Source organism: Mesocricetus auratus, unplaced genomic scaffold (genome assembly GCF_017639785.1).
Source record: "Mesocricetus auratus isolate SY011 unplaced genomic scaffold, BCM_Maur_2.0 Super-Scaffold_100062, whole genome shotgun sequence".
Taxonomy (NCBI): Eukaryota; Metazoa; Chordata; class Mammalia; order Rodentia; family Cricetidae; genus Mesocricetus; species Mesocricetus auratus.
Window position 1 is genome coordinate 1,614,333 of NW_024429234.1, and position 17,807 is coordinate 1,632,139.

A 17,807-nucleotide genomic window follows, 5' to 3' on the forward strand; every position below is an offset into this window, starting at 1 on the left:
AAAATAAGGAAGAGAAGTTTTCTTTGCGTTATGGATGTCCCTCTATAAAATGCTGGTTCTCCTCCTACCTTCTTTAAACTCTGTGAACTAAATTAATTAGCTCTATGTGCTAGTCTGTATCTTTTCCTGATACCTGTACAACATGGGGTTGCTGGTTTCAAAGGGAGATGGGTGGATCAGAGCCTTGTATTCCTGTGTACTATTCATTTGTGTATTAGAGATTGCTCCTCCAAAATCCAGTGAGTGGTAGGTACAGACAATGAAAGAAAGGAAAGAGGGCATTAACTTCATGTGAATGCCAGGCAGGGGCAGGGCCAACTATGCTGGTCCTGGAAGTATTAGGAAGCAGGCATATAATGCGTGGAGTGTACTAGAGGAGGAATACTCTGAGATGAAATATTTGGAAATAGACAAATTATGGCAACTCTGTGCAGCTACTTCAATTTTGGGGAGTAGGACGATGACTCAGTGGTAAAAATGCCTTCTGTACAAGCATGAAGAATTGAGTTTGGATCTCTAATATCCACATAAAAATCTGGACACAGCAGTGCACACCTGTAATCTCAGAACTGGGAATCTGGAGACAGGAAGATCCCTGTAGCTTACTGACCAGCCAATATAGTTGAATTAGGGAGCTCCCGGTTCAATGAAAGAGTATCTTTTTTGTTTGTTTGTTTGAGACAGTTTTTCTGAGTAACTCTGGCTGTCTTGGAATTCACTCTGTAGACCAGACTGACCTCAAACTCACAGAGATCTGCCTGCTTCTGCCTCCATAGTGCTGGGATTAAAGGGGTTTGCCACTACCTTATGGCCAACTCTATCTTTAAAAAAAAAAAGATAGAGAATGATTAAGGAAGACATCTGATGGTAAACTCTGGCTTTCACACATACATGTGCACACATAATGAACATGCACACACAAACACCAATAGAGACTTTTTTTCATTATGGTAAAAATCACTTAACATAGCTTTTGCTATTTTAACTCTTTTTTTTTTTTTTTTTTTTGGGTTTTATGAGACAGGGTTTCTCTGTATTGTTTTGGAGGCTGTCGGTCCAGCCTGGCCTCAAACTCAACAGAGATCTGTCTGCGCCACCACCGCCCGGCTTGCTATTTTAACTTTTTAAAATGTATAATTCAATGGCATTAAATACACTGACATTGGTAGGCAATTACAAAGTTACATCTCAGCCTCTTTAGATGGTGTTTTGGATGTTTTAAGTATTCCAAGCACCTCAGCTGTCAGTTTATTGACACTCTTATGTGCTTAGGATCAGGTGTTTTATATTTGGTTTCTACTCTTTTACTGTTAAGAGATGATGGCTAGCCGTTTTTTTTTTTTTAAGATTTATTTATTTTATGCGAATTGGTGTTTTACCTGCATGTATATCTGTGGGAGGGTGTCATCTCCTGGACAGCTGTGAGCTGTCATGTGGATGCTGGCAATTGAAACCGGGTCCTCTGGAAGAGGACCTCTTAACCACTGAGCCATCTCTCCAGCTCCAGCCATCTCTTCAGCCCCAGATGGCTTGATTCTTTTATTTTTCAGTTCTTGAGTTACCCATTTCCTTATATACCACAAACACATAGACTGAAAAAGAGATTTCCTTTTTTGGCTTACCTCTTCTTATGAGTGCCACTAAGACTTCTTTGGGAGTTGCCACAGGAAGGGCCCCCCACCTTGCCTTGCATACCTTACTTTGGTACCTGGGGTGTGTGTGTGTGTGTTGGGGGGCGGGGTGAATGGATAGTTTTGGAAGCTTAAACTTCATCACTTCCCTGCTTTGTGTGATCTGGAGGTTAGCCATAAATGTACAGGGAAGGATAATGTGTATGTGTTTTGAGAATCCTGAGAGGAAGCTGTGTCAGGGCTCTTGGTGACCCAGAATAGATGCAGCCTGGCTATTTCTTCAGTGCACTGCTCCTTGCTAATGAGTAAGTTTGACCTTCATTGCTCTGCTACAGGTTCCCTAGTTCATAGGCACTGTTAAGGGATAGGTTCTCCTACTATTTGGAATTAGAAAGTCAGATGATTGGAAGCCATGATTTCGGTACACTTTATCAGTTAGTGTTGGTTACACACACTATCTCTTATTTCTTTTTCTTTTAAAGAAAAATTTAAAATTGTGTGCATTTGCTTATTTTGTGTGCTTGTGTGTGCACACATTTATCACAGACAGATCTGGAAGTCAGAGGAAGACTTTTGAGGGTCCCAGAGGTGGAATTTGGGTTTCAGGCTTGGTGGCAAGTGCCTTTACCTGATGAGTCACCTTAGGGGTCCTCTTCTGTCTTTAGTTGCAGAGATATTAAGATGCTTATATTAGAAATCAAAAGGTTAGCTGGATGTGATGGCACACACCTTTAATCCCAGCACCTGAGATGCAGAGGCAGGTGGATCTCTGTGTTTCTGAAGCCAGCCTGGTCTATAGTGAGTTCCAGGACAGCCAGAGCTGCACAGAAAGACCCTGCCTCAAAAAAAAAATGAGAGAGAGAGAGAGACAGAGAGAGACAGAGACAAAGACAAAGACAAAGAGAGAGAGACAAAGAGAGAGAGAGAGACAGAGAGATATCAAAAGGTTGTCTAAGTGTGGGGCCTAGTTACTACTTAGATGAGAGAAGTGAAAAAATGAAGGTTCTCTGAGAGCCATTAGTATATTGAAAAAGTCAACGGTCATTACTTTTCTCATTTTTCTGTCTTTTAAGAACTGTTTGGGAAGGTAGATACAATTGATTTTTAGCTAGCATACAAAGTAATGAGTTTTATCATGGCCTCTTCATACATACGTGTTCTACTTTGTTCTCATTCATTCCCCTATTTGCTTTTTTAAGGTACATGGGAATTGGACTCTCAGCTCAAGGAGTCAACATGAACAGACTACCTGGTGAGTCACTGTTTAAGAGAGCATTGTTCTGCTCTCATCTGTCCTAATAAGAGTAGCTGAAAGACTGGGAGGGTCTTGTTTGTAGGATGTCCAGTTATTGGGTGGATAATTCCAAATGATGGTCATTAAGTTAGGACATCTTCCATTTCAAAAATTAATTGATGGAGGCTGCATAGATAGTCTGTCTAATAGTTAAGAGTGCTTCCTGTTTTTCCAGAGGACTTGAGTTCAGTTCCCAGCACCCATGTCATTGACGAGTGATTGTCACTCATGGAATTTGAACTGTTTACTGTTAAATGAAGTGACCTTACCATACTCCCATTGGGGTTACGCCTCAGTAACCCTCATTCTCATTGGCCCTTGACAGCCTGGGACTCAGGCAAGTGACGGGAGGCATGTCCTGCCAAGCCTGGCTCCTTTGTTGCTTGTTACTTCACCATGTTAAAGATCAAAGTCTTTAAGTGGTTTCCCACGTGGAACCTGGTTGAGGTGAATTCTGAATAAATAAGAGATATGACTGACATATCTGATTTTGTAGCTGTGAGTCCACAGCAGCTTCAGATTAGTGAAATATTCTAGGTCCTGAATCTAGTTTTCCTCTAGCAGTCCTACTTCCAGTTGTTTTCTGCCCAGCTGTTCACTCCCAGTCCTGGCTGGACACAGCTGAGGAGACAAGAAGGCTGCCCTAAGGCTGATAGCTTCCAGGTGACGGTGCTTAGTCTGTGTTTGTCTTACATGGCAGAGGGGCATGACATGAGCTGCCCTGATACCAGTACAAAGGCAGGCAGTGTCTTGTTGGTTTTGCCTTGGATTCCTTGTGACTGTGCCACGGAAGACAGCCGACTTTTCTAAAGAGGGAGTAACACTTCAGTGCCTTTTCCTAACAACTGTAATCGTTGTCACAGATTTGTCTGTAATGGACTGATTTCATATGCAATCTAGACTTTGAATTTAGCTGATTGTCAGGAATTTGGCATTTTGCTTCTATGTGATTGAAAGCAAAGTGTTTTTTGTTACTAATCAGAATCTGTAAGTTAGGTGCGGCTTCTTTTTGTTTTTAGATCTGTTTCTTGCTTTCAGTGTGGTCTTTGAACTTTTGTACTGTTGTGGTAGTGGAGAAAAGAGATTTTGTTGTCGGAGACAGTGTTGTTGTATAGCTCAAGCTAGCCTTGAATTTGAGGTTTTTCTTGCATCTGCTTCCCAAGTGTTGGGACCATAGATGAGCACCAACATGCCTTGCTTGCCCTTGACCTCATTTCCATTCTGACTGCTAGATCTTGAGTGTTTCCCCACCATATCTGAACTCTGCCTGATAATTCCATGGGTTGAGATACTCAGATTGAATCTAGGTAGGACTTTTCAGGAAGGATGGGACATTCCTGGCTTTCCTAGGATGAAGGACTAGCTGAATGTCTGGACAGATCTAGCACAGAACATAGGTATACAGATAGAGTGGAGGGTTCCTTCTCAGGAACAACAGTGGGTCTATCATTGCTCAGTCTACTGCTGCGTTTGGAAACTTAAAATACAAGAGCATGCTTTCAACTTCTATGAGGTTTCTCTGTGTGCGTGTGGTGTGTGTCGTGAATATATATGCTCTAAACTGAAAGCATCGCCACTTATTATCAGACATGAAACTCCTTGCAGGTGTTTTGACAGGGAGGCAGGATGAGAATAACAGCGCAACTTTCCTGCTAACTGTTTTTAATTTCCAGGAGGCCCTTGAAGACTAATTTGGTTGTTTGGATGTGTGATTGATGGGAGGAGACTGGTAATGGCCTTAGCTGGGTCCAGATGTTGAGACTTTATTATTTCTAGATGAGATGTTTAAGAGATAACATATTTTCAGGCTTGCTAGCCACCTGTTGGGGCTTCTGTTGTCTGTAGGCCAGTGCTTCATTTGTCCACATAGGCTCAAAGGGGGCTTTATGAATATTTACCTATTTTTTTCCCCAAGGCAAGGTTTCTTTGAGTAGCTTTGACCCTCCTGGAACTCACTCTGTAGACCAGGCTGGCCTCAAACTCACAGAGATCTGCCTGACTCTGCCTCCCTAGTGCTAGAACTAAAGGCGTGCGCCACCACTTCCTGGTTTTCTTTTTATTTTTGAGACAGGGTCCCTCTATTATGCTTCTCTGTTGGAACTTACTGTGTAGACCAAGCAGGCCTGCAGCACATAGAGGTCCACCTGCCTCCCAGTGCTGGCATTCAAGGCATATGCAACCACACCCCACTCAAATATCCTTTTTGAGATCAGTGTGTGCATATGCAGTTGCTGGACATATTATTGCTTTCTGTGTTTGTTCACTATCAGTGGACCCAGTGAATCCATTTTCTTTGGATATACCATAACTACAAACCTTCCTATTGGATATTTGTGTTTATGTGAAGGAGTTTGTTTTGAGGCATAGTCTTCCTATGTAATTCAGTCTGGCTTGAACTCAATAGTCTTCCAACCTTCCTCTCTCTCTGCTGGGCTTGACATATTTTTCTTTAAATTAAAGTTTGTATTCTGCTGGGGTATTGAACTTAGGACCTTTTACATGCTAGGCAAATGCTCTCCCACTGAGCTATCTACTCAACAGGGCTTGCTTTTTGGCCAGGCTTAGAAACATCTTTGTGCAAACTGCTTATTTTTTCTTCTAGTGTTATTTAGGGAGGGGTGTTAATGTTTTAATATAGTGAAGATGTCAGAGTTTTTATATTTGTCTAAAAGACCTTTTGGGGTGGTGCAGGGGATAGGAAATCATAGTCTCATGTATACCAAACTAGCCTCAAACTCTCTATATAGCTAAGAGTGACCTTGAACTCTGATCCTCCAGCGTCTGAGCCTATGCCATTATGAGCCTTTACCAGGTTTTGGGCTAGGCCAGTTTGGAACTAGCAAGCCCTACAAACAATTGTTCCAAAATGCTGTACTGACATTTCCTTCCCTCCCCTCCCCTCTCCTTTCCTCCCCTCCACTTGCTTCTGCCTCTGTAAATTCAAGGCCAGCCTAGTCTGCAGATCAAGTTCCAGGACAGCCAGGAATACACAGAGAAACCCTGTTTTGTTTTGTCAGGAGGAGGAGGTATTAACATTTTTATTTATTTTTTGTGTTCATGTCACGGTGCACACGTGGAAGTCAAAGAGGAATTTGCTGGAATCAGTTCTGTTCTTCTACTGTGTGTTCCTGGGATTGGACTCAGGTTGGCAGGCTTGGAGACATATGCCCTTATGGTCTGAGCCATATTTGTGGCCCTTTATGTTGATCTTAATGATTATACTGTTTTGTATTTGACAGGGGAAAGACAATTTTTTTGTTGTTTTAAAGGGAAAGTACCTTTTATTTCTCCATTATGAATAGTACTGGTGTTTGATATAATATAGGAGGTTGAATTATCCATTCTATGAACACTTATTATATCCCAGGTATGTAATACTCCATGATAGGTGCAGAAATGTTTAATGAGGGGAGAGACAGTGGTAGGTGTTTTTGCCTGATATTGAAGATTTTTCAGATGGACTGAACAATGGTCTGTGGTGTGTGCCTGTGAGTACATACATGGGTTTTCTGTCTGGGGGCATGGTTCCCTGAGGGGTAGTCAGAATTGGCCAATTGGAGGAAGGGCTTGTATTCTTGCCAAGGGCATGGTGATGGTAGTCTCCTCTTCCTCTTTTCTTCTTCAGTAATAGCTGGGGGCTACAGGATTGTTTTGTATAGGCAGAATGTTACCACATTAATTCACCCTAACTCCATGTAGAAGAATGAGGGGCAGAGGAACTAAAGCTGGGACTAAGAACTTCTTTTTGTTTTTTGTTTTTTGTTTCCGAGACAGGGTTTCTCTGTGTTGTTTTGGAGGCTGTCCAGGAACTTGCTCTGTAGACCAGGCTGGCCTCAAACTCACAGAGATCCGCCTGCCTCTGCCTCCCGAGTGCTGGGATTAAAGGCGTGCGCCACCAACGCCCGGCTGGGACTAAGAACTTTGAGAACTGGCTGGTCAGGGAACTGTAAGAAGTGGTAGATGATGGTTTACAAAAAGACTCTTTTCTCACCCTAAGACATTAACTGGAAGCATTTAGTCATAAATGGAATGGGGACTGAGGATGTAGCTTAGTAATGAGGTTGTGAGCTTGGTCCTAGTACTGCCCATCTCCTAAAGTAGGCAGTTAATGTTTTAAATGTGTTTACACTGAGATAATGGGATATATCTGGTTTTGTTGAGAGACTTTTGCTAGGTCATTGGGAGAGGTTCCTTATTTTGAAGGATATATATATATATATACTTTTTCTTTTGGAGGTTGATGATGAGAATTGAACCCAGGGTCTTGCACTTGTAAACTCTTTACCTCTGACCTAAACTACTTACCCTATATTATTTTCTATTTGCAAGTTTAGAAAAATTTAGGTGGGCTTGGCAGTGATGGTACATGCCTTTAATCCCAGCACTTGAAAGGCAGAAGCAGGTGGATCTCTGTGAGTTTGTGGTTAACCTGTTCTACAAAGCTAGTTTCAGGATACCCAGAGCTACACAGAGAAACTCTTATCTTGAAAACCAAAAACCAAACAAACAAAAAGAAAGAAAAAACTTAAGTGGGCAGGGATATGGCTCAGTTAGTAAAGTGCCTGCTGGATAAACTTGAAGATATGAGTTTGGGTCTTCAGAACCCACATAAAAACTGGGCGTGGTAGCACACATGTGTAATCCCAGTACTGTGTTGTGTGTGTATGTGTAAACAGGGAGATCCCTGAAACGCATAGACCAGCCAGCCTAGCTGAGTCAGTGAACTTAAAGTTCAGCAAGAAACCCGGTCTCAAAATATAAAAGATGGTGTGATTGAGGAAAGACATCCAGTGTTGACCTCTGCACACTGTCCCATGTACCTATACACCTGTATGCAGGTGCACCCACATTGACAAGTACATGCATCCCTTCTTCCAGTACACTACACCCACAAACCAAAACAGAACAAGAAACCTTATGACTCAGTAAATTTTAGAGAAAGCATTTTTGTTTTGTTTTGAGGGCTGTTTGGGTGAGAAATCAAAGCATGTTGGATTTGTGAGTGTGGGGTTTGTCCCCAGCATGTGGTAAAGGCCTTTTGTGCTTTTGTTTGCAGGTCACCTGGAGATGGGTGTATGGATTATGCTCAACACAAAGGGAGGAGTAGGAAGTAGGGCTTAGTCACTCCTCTCTGGGGAGCCATGGATATCCAGGTACCAGTTGGGAGTTACAGCAAAGTACAAGAACTCATTCAGGGCTGTGTGTGCTGGCACACATCTGTCAGGAACCTGCAGCAGGAGGCTTGAGTTCTCAGCCAGCTTAGGTTATATAGTAAAATGTTCTTCAAATTAAAAACAAATAGCCAGGCATGATGGCTCTTGTGTTTATCCCAGCAGAGGTAGGTGGATCTGAGTTTGAAACTAGCCTGTTCTATATCATTTTGTGCTATGTAAGTGAAACTCTGTTTTAGACAAACAAAAGAAAAGCTTTCATCAGACAGGGATAAGAACTGTGATGTGAGGGGTGCGCTGAGCCCTCTGGCTGCTTGTGGGAGTGAAGTGCCTGCCCTTCTCGTGTCCTGGCAACTTGCCTGGAATTGCTGGGTGGGGTCCAGTGTCAGGCTGCTGCTTCAGCATTTATAAGTGGTGGCAGGCAATACTCTTTCATCCTGAAAGAGGCCACCGGAATGAAAAGGATCACCCTTGATCCTGGACCAAGGAGGCCCTGTTGTTAGCCCCTGTAGGCTGGCCTTTCCAGTGTTGCAGGGAAACTTGCCAGGGCAGGTGCCATCATCTCTTTGGAGGTCTGTCTACTCTAGACCAGCTTTGGGTGTGAACAATAGCATTAGCAGCTCTACTCTGACTCGTTGTGCTGTGAAGCTTCTGGGGGAAGTATCACCAAACAGGCCTCTCTTTGCATGGGAAGCTTGGAAAGCTATTCTCAGGTCCCATCACAGCATTGAGTGAACAGATTATTTCTTGGCCCCCAGGCACTTTGCTTTTGGAGCAGAGGATAACCAAGTGCCTTTGTGTTTTAGGCCCTGTCTCTGTTCGATGCGTTACAGGGAGCATCTCATTCATTATATCTATGAGGCCCTAATAGTGCATTGTGTAGGTGCTTTGTGATGAGTACTGAGTCTAGCCCTGAAATACAGTCTCCCTCTCTGTGAAACTCTGCCTAGTAGGAAAGAAATGTGGAGTTGAGAGCCCTGCATTGGGCACTTTACATTTGGTAGGTTCCTTGAAGGGAGTGCTTAGGGTGTAATAAAAATGTCCTAGAGTCAGGTGTTCCTAATGCAGTGGCATTCAGGCTGCAAGTTAAAGGATGAGGAGGAGTCAGGCCTGGAGTGGTGATGCCAAGTGGTGAGGGAAGGTCAGAAGGGAAAGAAAGTTCTAGGTAGAATAATGGTCCTGATGGAGGAGGTGCAAGAGCCAAGTTGTAAAGAAATGGGTGAGGCAGGTGGGACTGGGCTATATGATTGACAGGGCCCAGTAAGTGATATGTTGGGTGTTTTGAGGAAACCATAGTACAGCTTGGAAGGACGGGTACAAGGAGACCAATTAGAACCTGTCTCAGTGACCCAGAACTTCATGATGTGACCTGGGCAAGATTGATGAGAAGATAGGATGACTGACTAGCTCTTTGAGAAGTGATTGAACAAGACATAGTGTTTTAGAGTAGTGGACGGTTGGTCTGCTAGCTGTTAGCATGCCTCCAGAGAGTTGCTGACCATTTCAAAAATCTTTCATTAAACCTAGGGATGTAGCTCAGTGTTTGTCTACGACATGCAAAACTTTGGATGGCCAGCACTGTAGAAAACTATGGGATATGGTGGTATATACCTATAATCCCAGCACTCTGGGAGGTAGAGGCCAGATGAAGTAGAGATTCAAAATTATTTTGGCTATATAGTGAGTTTTGAGGCAGCCTGTGCTATGTGAGATGCTGCCTCAAATTTTATTGAATGATTTTTTTAAAATAATAATTATTTTTTTTTATTTAGGTTAGAAACAATCTTGTTTCACATGTCAATCCCAGCTCCCTCCCCTTCTTCCCCCACCCTCCCCACCAGTTCCCCAGCCCCCCACCCAATCTCCATTCCGATCCCCAGGGAGGGTGAGGCCCTCCATCGTGGATCTCCAGTAACTATCATTTCATCCAGGGCAGGGCCTAGGCCCTCCCCCTAGAGTCCCGGCTAAGAGAGCCTCCCATATGTGGCATGGGCACTCAAAGTCTGTTTATACACCAGGCATAAATACTACCCAAGGCCCCATAGATTACCTAGGCCTCCTCACTGATACCCACATTCAGGGGGTCTAGGTCAGTCCCATGTTTCCACACCCATCAATCTGGAATTCAAGAGCTCCGCTTTGTTCAGGTCAACTGTTTCTGTAGGTTAAGCCAGCCCACTCTTAACTCTTTTGCCCATCAGTTCTCTCTTTCTGACACTGGATTCCAGGAGTTCAGTTTAGTGTTTGTCTGTGGGTATCTGCCTCTGCTTTCATCAGTCGCTGGATGATGGTTCTGTTTCCTAGACTCTCTGGCAGTGGGATTATATGCTGGTACTCCCCTGATTCATGTCTAAAATCCATAAATGAGTGAGTACATACCATGTTTCTCTTTTTGTGACTGGATTACCTCACTCAGTATGGTTTCTTCTAGTGCTATCCATTTGCCTGGAAATTTCAAGAATCCATTTGTTTTTTTCCGCTGAGTAGTACTCCATTGTGTAAGTGTACCACATTTTCTCTATCCACTCTTCGGTTGAGAGGCATCTAGGTTGCTTCCAGGTTCTGGCTATTACAAATAATGCTGCTATGAACATAGTGGAACAGACATCCTTGTTGTATGAATGTGCATCTTTTGGGTATATGCCTAAGAGTGGAATTGCTGGGTCTTGTGGTAGACTGATTCCCATTTTCCTGAGGAATCTCCATACTGATTTCCAAAGTGGCTGTACAAGTTTGCACTCCCACTAGCAATGGACTCCACATCCTCTCCAGCATAAGGAGTCATTGGGTGTTTTTGATTTTCGCCATTCTGACAGGAGTGAGATGGTATCTCAGAGTTGTTTTGATTTGCATTTCCCGGATGGCTAGGGATGTTGAGCACTTTCTCAAGTGTCTCTCAGCCATTTTAGTCTCCTCTACTGAGAATTCTCTATTTAGTTCTGTACCCCATTTTTTGATTGGATCCTTTGGTGTTTTGGAAACTTGCTTCTTGAGATCTTTGTAAATTTTGGAGATCAGCCCTCTGTCAGATGTGGGGTTAGTGAATATCTTTTCCCAATCTGTGGGTTGCCTTTTTGTCTTGCTGACTGTGTCCTTTGCCTTACAGAAGCTTCTCAGTTTTAGGAGGTCCCATTTATTAATTGTCGATCTTAGTGTCTGTGCTACTGGAGTTATGTTCAGGAAGCGGTCTCCTGTACCAATTTGTTCAAGGGTGCCTCCCACTTTCTCTTCTAACAGGTTCAGTGTGGCTGGATTTATGTTGAGGTCTTTGATCCATTTGGACTGTTTTGTGCATGGCAATAGACATGGATCTATCCGCATTCTTCTACATGCCAGCATCCAGTTATGCCAGCACCATTTGTTGAAGATGCCTTCTTTTTTCCATTGTATATTTTTAGCTTCTTTGTGGAAAATCAGTTGTTCATACATGCATGGGTTAATATCAGGGTGTTCAATTTGATTCCATTGGTCTACCTGTCTATTTTTGTGCCAGTACCAAGCTGTTTTCAGGACTATAGCTCTATAACAGAGCTTGAAGTCAGGGATGGTGATGTCTCCAGATGTTGCTTTGTTGAATAAGGTTTTTAGCTATCCTGGGTCCTTTGTTTTTCCATACAAAGTTGATTATTGTTCTTTCAAGGTCTGTGAAGAATTGTGCTGGGATTTTAATGGGGATTTTGTTAAATCTGTATATTGCTTTCGGTAAGATTGCCATTTTTACTATGTTGATCCTATCCAAAGAGCATGGGAGATCTTTCCACCTTCTGGTGTCTTCTTTAATTTCTTTCTTTAAAGACTCAAAGTTCGCCGGGCGTTGGTGGCGCACGCCTTTAATCCCAGCACTCGGGAGGCAGAGGCAGGCGGATCTCTGTGAGTTCGAGACCAGCCTGGACTACCAAGCAAGTTCCAGGACAGCCTCCAAAGCCGCAGAGAAACCCTGTCTCGAAAAAACCAAAAAAAAAAAAAACCAAAAAAAAAAAAAAGACTCAAAGTTCTTGCTATACAGGTCTTTCACTTGTTTGGTTAGCGTTACCCCAAGGTATTTTATGTTGTTTGTGGCTATTGTGATTTTCTGATTTCTTTCTCAGCCCTCTTATCGTCTCTATATAGTAGGGCTACTGCTTTTCTTTTTTCTTTTGGTTTTTACGAGACAGGGTTTCTCTGTATTGTTTCGGAGGCTATCAGTCCAGCCCTGCCTCTGCCTCCCGAGTGCTGGGATTAAAGGCGTGTGCCACCACTGCCCGGCTAAGGCTACTGCTTTTCTTGAGTTGATCTTTTATCCTGCCACTTTGCTGAAAGTATTTATCAGCTTCAAGAGTTCCCTGGTAGAGTTTTTTGGGTCACTTATGTAAACTATCATATCATCTGCAAATAGTGAAAATTTGACTTCTTCCTTTCCAATTTGTATCCCCTTGATCTCCTTTTGTTGTCATATGGCTCTGGCTAGAACTTCAAGTACAGTGTTGAAGAGGTATGGAGAGAGTGGACATCCTTGTCTTGTTCCTCATCTTAGAGGAATTGCATTGAGTTTCTGTCCATTTAGTTTGATGTTGGGGGACATAACAACGGACACTGAGGAAATCTAGAGAATCATCAGGTCATACTTTGAAAACCTGTACTCCACAAAATTTGAAATTTTAAAGGAAATGGACAATTTTCTGGATAGATATCACTTGCCAAAATTAAATCAAGAACAGATAAGCAATTTAAATAGACCTATAACCCCTAAGGAAATAGAAGCAGTCATCAAAAGTCTCCCAATCAAAAAAAGCCCGGTGCCAGATGGCCTTAGTGCAGAATTCTACCAGAAATTCAAAGAACAGCTTATACCAATTCTTCTCCAAGTATTCCACGAAATAGAAGCAGAAGGATCTTTGCCAAACTCTTTCTACGAGGCTTCAATAACCTTGATTCCCAAGCCATACAAAGACACAACTAAGGAAGAGAACTTCAGACCAATATCCCTCATGAACATTGATGCAAAAATACTCAATAAAATACTGGCAAATCGGATCCAAGAATACATCAGAAAACTTATCCACCATGATCAAGTAGGCTTCATCCCAGGGATGCAGGGATGGTTCAACATATGAAAATCCATCAATGTAATCCACCATATAAACAAGCTGAGAAACAAAAATCACATGATCATCTCACTGGATGCTGAAAAAGCCTTTAACAAAATCCTCTCCCAGGTCTTGGAGAGATCTGGGATAACAGGAACTTATCTCAACATGGTTGATTTTTTAAAATTGTGTATACAGTGTTCTGTCTGCATGTATGCCTACAAGCCAGAAGAGGGCACCAGATCCCATTATAGACAGTTGTAAGTCACCATGTGGGTACTGGGAATTGAACTCATGACCTCTGGAAGAGCATCCAGTGCTCTTAACCACTAAGCCATCTCTCTAGACCCTGATTTTTTTTTTTAATACAGGCTTCTCTTTGTAGCCCAGGCTGTCTTGGAATTGATGATGTAAACCAGGCTGGCCTTGAATTTAGAGATCTGCTTGTCTCTGCCTTCCAAGTGCTGGGATTAAAGGTGTGCGATATTACCGCCTGGCAAATTAAAAAAATAAAATGTTTTTATTAATTCAAAACATGGCTGTTTTGATGCTGAATCTCAGTGACATTAGAAACAGGCTGGGAGCCTGAGTCAAGCAGCTCTTGTTAAAATCAGTCAGAGAGAAGATGCTAACTTAGGAAGCCCAGGCCTGAACTGCCCTGGTGCTGCTACTGAGAAATACTGAGAAATACATGATCCTCAGTTCCTAGTACTACGTCTTCTGAGCCTTGTAAAAGATGTTTGTGAGGAAGGAGTGTTGCAGGTGTGGATGGATGTCATTTTTTTTTCTTTTTTCTTTTCTTTTTCTTTGTATTGCCATGGCTGTCCTGGAACACTGTGTAGACCAGTCTGGCCTTGGGTTCAGGCCTGACTCTGCGCCTTGAGTGCTGGGATCAAAGGTGTATGCCACCATACCTGGCTGTGGAATACATCTTTAATCATGACTCATCCAGAGTGTGTGCAGGAGCCCGGCGGTGGTGGCGCACACCTTTAATCCCAGCACTCGGGAGGCAGAGGCAGGCGGATCTCTGTGAGTTCGAGGCCAGGCTGGACCGACAGCCTCCAAAACAATACAGAGAAACCCTGTCTCGTAAAACCAAAAAAAAAAAAAAAAAACCACAAAAAACAAACAAACAAAAAAAACAGAGTGTGTGCAGGGCCTTCCTTGAAAATGGCTTTGGGTTGAAATTGTTCTTGTGCTTTGCTTTGCCTCAACATGATGAGCTTCAGTACGTCACCTGTGGTTTTGGAACCAGTTTTGCATCAGATCCTCTTGGCTTGGGACCTGCCTTTAGCTTGGATGACCCTTAGTTTGGAGCTCAGCCTATCCCCTGTGCCTTAGGGTTGGAGCACTGATTGTGATGGGGCTCTACCGCCTTGTACTTATAGGACTGGCTCGTATTTGCTCATGTAAGAAAGCAGATCTTACATTGTGTGTGTATGTATGTGTTTCATGGAGGTCATAGGACTACTTGCAGTGGTCAGTTCTCTTCTACCTTTGAGTCCTGGAGATTGAAATCAAGTTACCGGGTTTGACAGCAAGCACTTTTACCTGCTGAGACATCTTGTCAGCCTGGAAAATCTTGAGGGCTGTGTGGTTGGTGTGTGAAACTGTAGCTCGGTGGCTGAGCCGTGGGCTGGGAAGCCACACTGCCTGCGTTTGCACTCTTGCAGCCTTCTTACCTAGAATGGTTGCTTAATTGCTTGGTTCTTGAGTTTCTCCATCTGTAAAATGGAAGAGATATGTTAGCATATAAATAGGGTGGTAGCTATAGGAATTAAAGATTAATTCTTTTGCAGGGAGGGTCTCAGATAGGATCTCACAGTATATCCCAGGGTAGCTTCAAACTGAATGCTCCTGTCTGAGCATTCTACATGCTGGTATTGCAGGTGTGTACCACCACACACTGATACATGGGTTTATTTCTCTAAAATACTAAGAATTCTACCTGATACAAAAAAGGGGTGCAGAAGTATAGCCACTGTTGGAAAAGGTAAATTTTCTCTACCTGAAAAAAAGGGAGCATCTGTGTGTTTAAAGTTCTCCTGTGTCTGCGTATAGATTGGAGTTAGCTTTCATTGAAACTACTTTTTGAAGCTGCTCATAGTGGCCCATGCATTTAATTCAAGCATTTGGGAGATAGAGGCAAGTGGATCTCTGTGAGCTTGAGGCACCCTGGTCTACATAATGAGTTCCAGGACAACATAATAGAGAGACCCTGTTTCTAGAAAACTAAAAGGAGACTGCACTTCCCCTCAAGTGCTTGCTTTCTTATTTGAGTGTAGACTGCCATAGTAGGAGTAGTATTATGGAAGGTGGCTGAGTCCATGGTCAGAGCGCTGATGTTTCTGATGTGTTTTTGTGGGTTACTGGTTCAGTGGAGCATCTTTGCCTTCATGGCTGTTGGGGCAGAGGGATGGCACTGTGGGACTCACTGGTGCAGATGATAACAGGAACACCCCCACACACACCCCGTGAGGCTGTCCTGCTCAGTTTTTTGAAAGCATGAGGGAGTGTCTAAATTTGCAATGTCAGAAGTTTCTGTTAGAAGATAGGGAAGTTTTGTTTATCTTTTGCAAGGTGTTTTATTCCTTAAGTGTGAAATCACTTGGAACAGATGTGGCTCCAAAATAAGAATGTTGGAACCCTGGGCTAAATGACAGAGGCAAGGTTGAATGATCTACTGGCAGGTAAATCTAGCTGCCTGCTGCCTTGGAGAACTAGCAGGAAGGGGCAGGGATCCCTAGATTGAGGAAGCTAGATGAATAAAGCAGGATTGTGGATGGAGACCAGGCGTTTGGGCTTCTTCCATGCTTGGGTGCTTTAAGAGGTTGGGGGACGGATGGATGTTGCCTCAGATGGAAGCAGGGAAACTCATGCTGTGCCAAAAGGAGGCCCATTCCTACTTGCCTTTTCTGTAGTAAGGTGACTGTTCTCATGATGTTGCATATATTACCTTGACTGCTACAACCCCTCAGAGGAGAATTCAAACCCACTATTTTCCTTAATTGTTGGAAAGGAATGTCTGGAAGGATCATGGTTAGGTATTGGGAGTGTATCTCCTGGAGCAGCTGGGCTGGGGACTGAGATGGGGGAATACATAGGGTGGAACAGTCTGCTTTGTCTCCACAGTTGGTGGAAAGGAACCTTCCCTGCCAAGCCTGCAGTGAGTGGGCTGTCTGCAGGGTATTTCCAGCAGGAAAACTGCCTCTGCTAACTGGGCCACATTCTGCACATAGCTCACCTGTCGCATCTGCACAGCTTAGGAAAGGAGCCACCGAGAGATCATGTGAGAGGGTGAATAAATAACAGGATGTTCAGTGTCCTTCCTCTGCCTTCCTAAGGGTGCCACTCAAGCAGGGGAAAATCGCTGAAGTAAATACTAGTTGCAGGTGCTGGTATAATGCAGATGTTTTAGATACTGCTGGCGTGTAGGTGGGTTTCTAATAGTTGGGAAATGCCAAATAGGAATTTTTCTTTCTTTCGTCATGTAGTCATATAGGCTGGGACCCTTGTTGCTCACTAGCACCCAGCACTTTTTTTTTTTTGTAGTTGTTGTTGTTCAGCCACCATCTCTTGGAACATCTTTCCTCTCAGGAGCTAGTGCTTCATAAGGGTTTGCCATGTGATGCTTAAACCTTTGTGAGAGATACTGTGCCTCTCTCCAGCTGGGTGAGTTGAACATTAGGGCCTCACTAAGATTTTGGGTGCTCTTCCTTCTCACTACAGCAGAATCCCTGGGCACAGAACTGGTAGCCATACTTCGCTTGTTGGTATTGTAGTTCTGTACATGCCTCCTAAGTCAGTGCCTAGCTGAAACTGCTGGAGGGAAGAAGCTAGTTAGTTGTTACCCAGTAGTTCAGTTCTATAGGGTACTTCAAGGCAACCCTAAAATTCTTACTAGACATTGGAGTTGATTGTAGCATTCTGCTCTTTCATATATCAGTTCTTGGTTCTCTATTAAATGTACTGGACTTAGATTGTTTTTCAGTGTATTGGTTCATGCCTGTAATCCCAGCACTTGGGAAGCTAAAGCAGGAGGATCACTTTGAGTTACAGACTTGTGCTACAGAGAAACTGTCTAAACAACAAATTCGTTTTCAAACTGAGCACAGGGTATATATTTGTAGTTCCAGCTACTTAGGAGGTCAAGGTAGGAGGATCATTTGAAGCCAGGAATTCAAGATCAGCCTGGGCAACATAGCAAGACTTCATCTCAAAAAAAAAAAAAAAAAGATACTGTATTTTTTTCAGGGCAAATTGGGACCTTTGAGAATAAGATTTGTTTTGTTGTTGCTGTTGTTTGTTTTGGAGGGTTTTGTTTTGTTTTTGTTTTTGAGACAAGGTTTCTATGTAACTTTGGAGGCTGTCCTGGAACTTGTTCTGTAGACCAGGCTGGTATTGAACTCACAGAGATCCACCTGTTTTTGCCTCCTGAGTGCTGGGACTAAAGGTGTGTGCCACCACTGCTGCCACCACCACCTACAGTGAAAGGGCCAGCTCTAAAATTTGAGCTTGTTAGCCTTTGAAAACAGTTTCTCCAGTGCACTCTGGTGAGGCTGGGGCCACATCAGGCTAGAACAGAGTGGAGAACAGTTGCTGCCCCAACCCTCACAACCAGTGCTATGTATAGAGATCTTTGTCA

General features: G+C 43.3%; 1 protein-coding gene across 1 annotated transcript in view; it reads left to right on the forward strand.

The window, feature by feature from the left end:
- Ranbp10 (RAN binding protein 10) overlaps positions 1 to 17,807 on the forward strand; it is a 58,039-nt gene that overhangs the window by 19,790 nt on the left and 20,442 nt on the right. Inside the window, exon 3 of the mRNA XM_040736578.1 lies at positions 2,831 to 2,883. Coding sequence (XP_040592512.1) covers positions 2,831 to 2,883 — 53 coding nt within the window. The remainder of the gene's footprint in view (positions 1 to 2,830; positions 2,884 to 17,807) is intronic.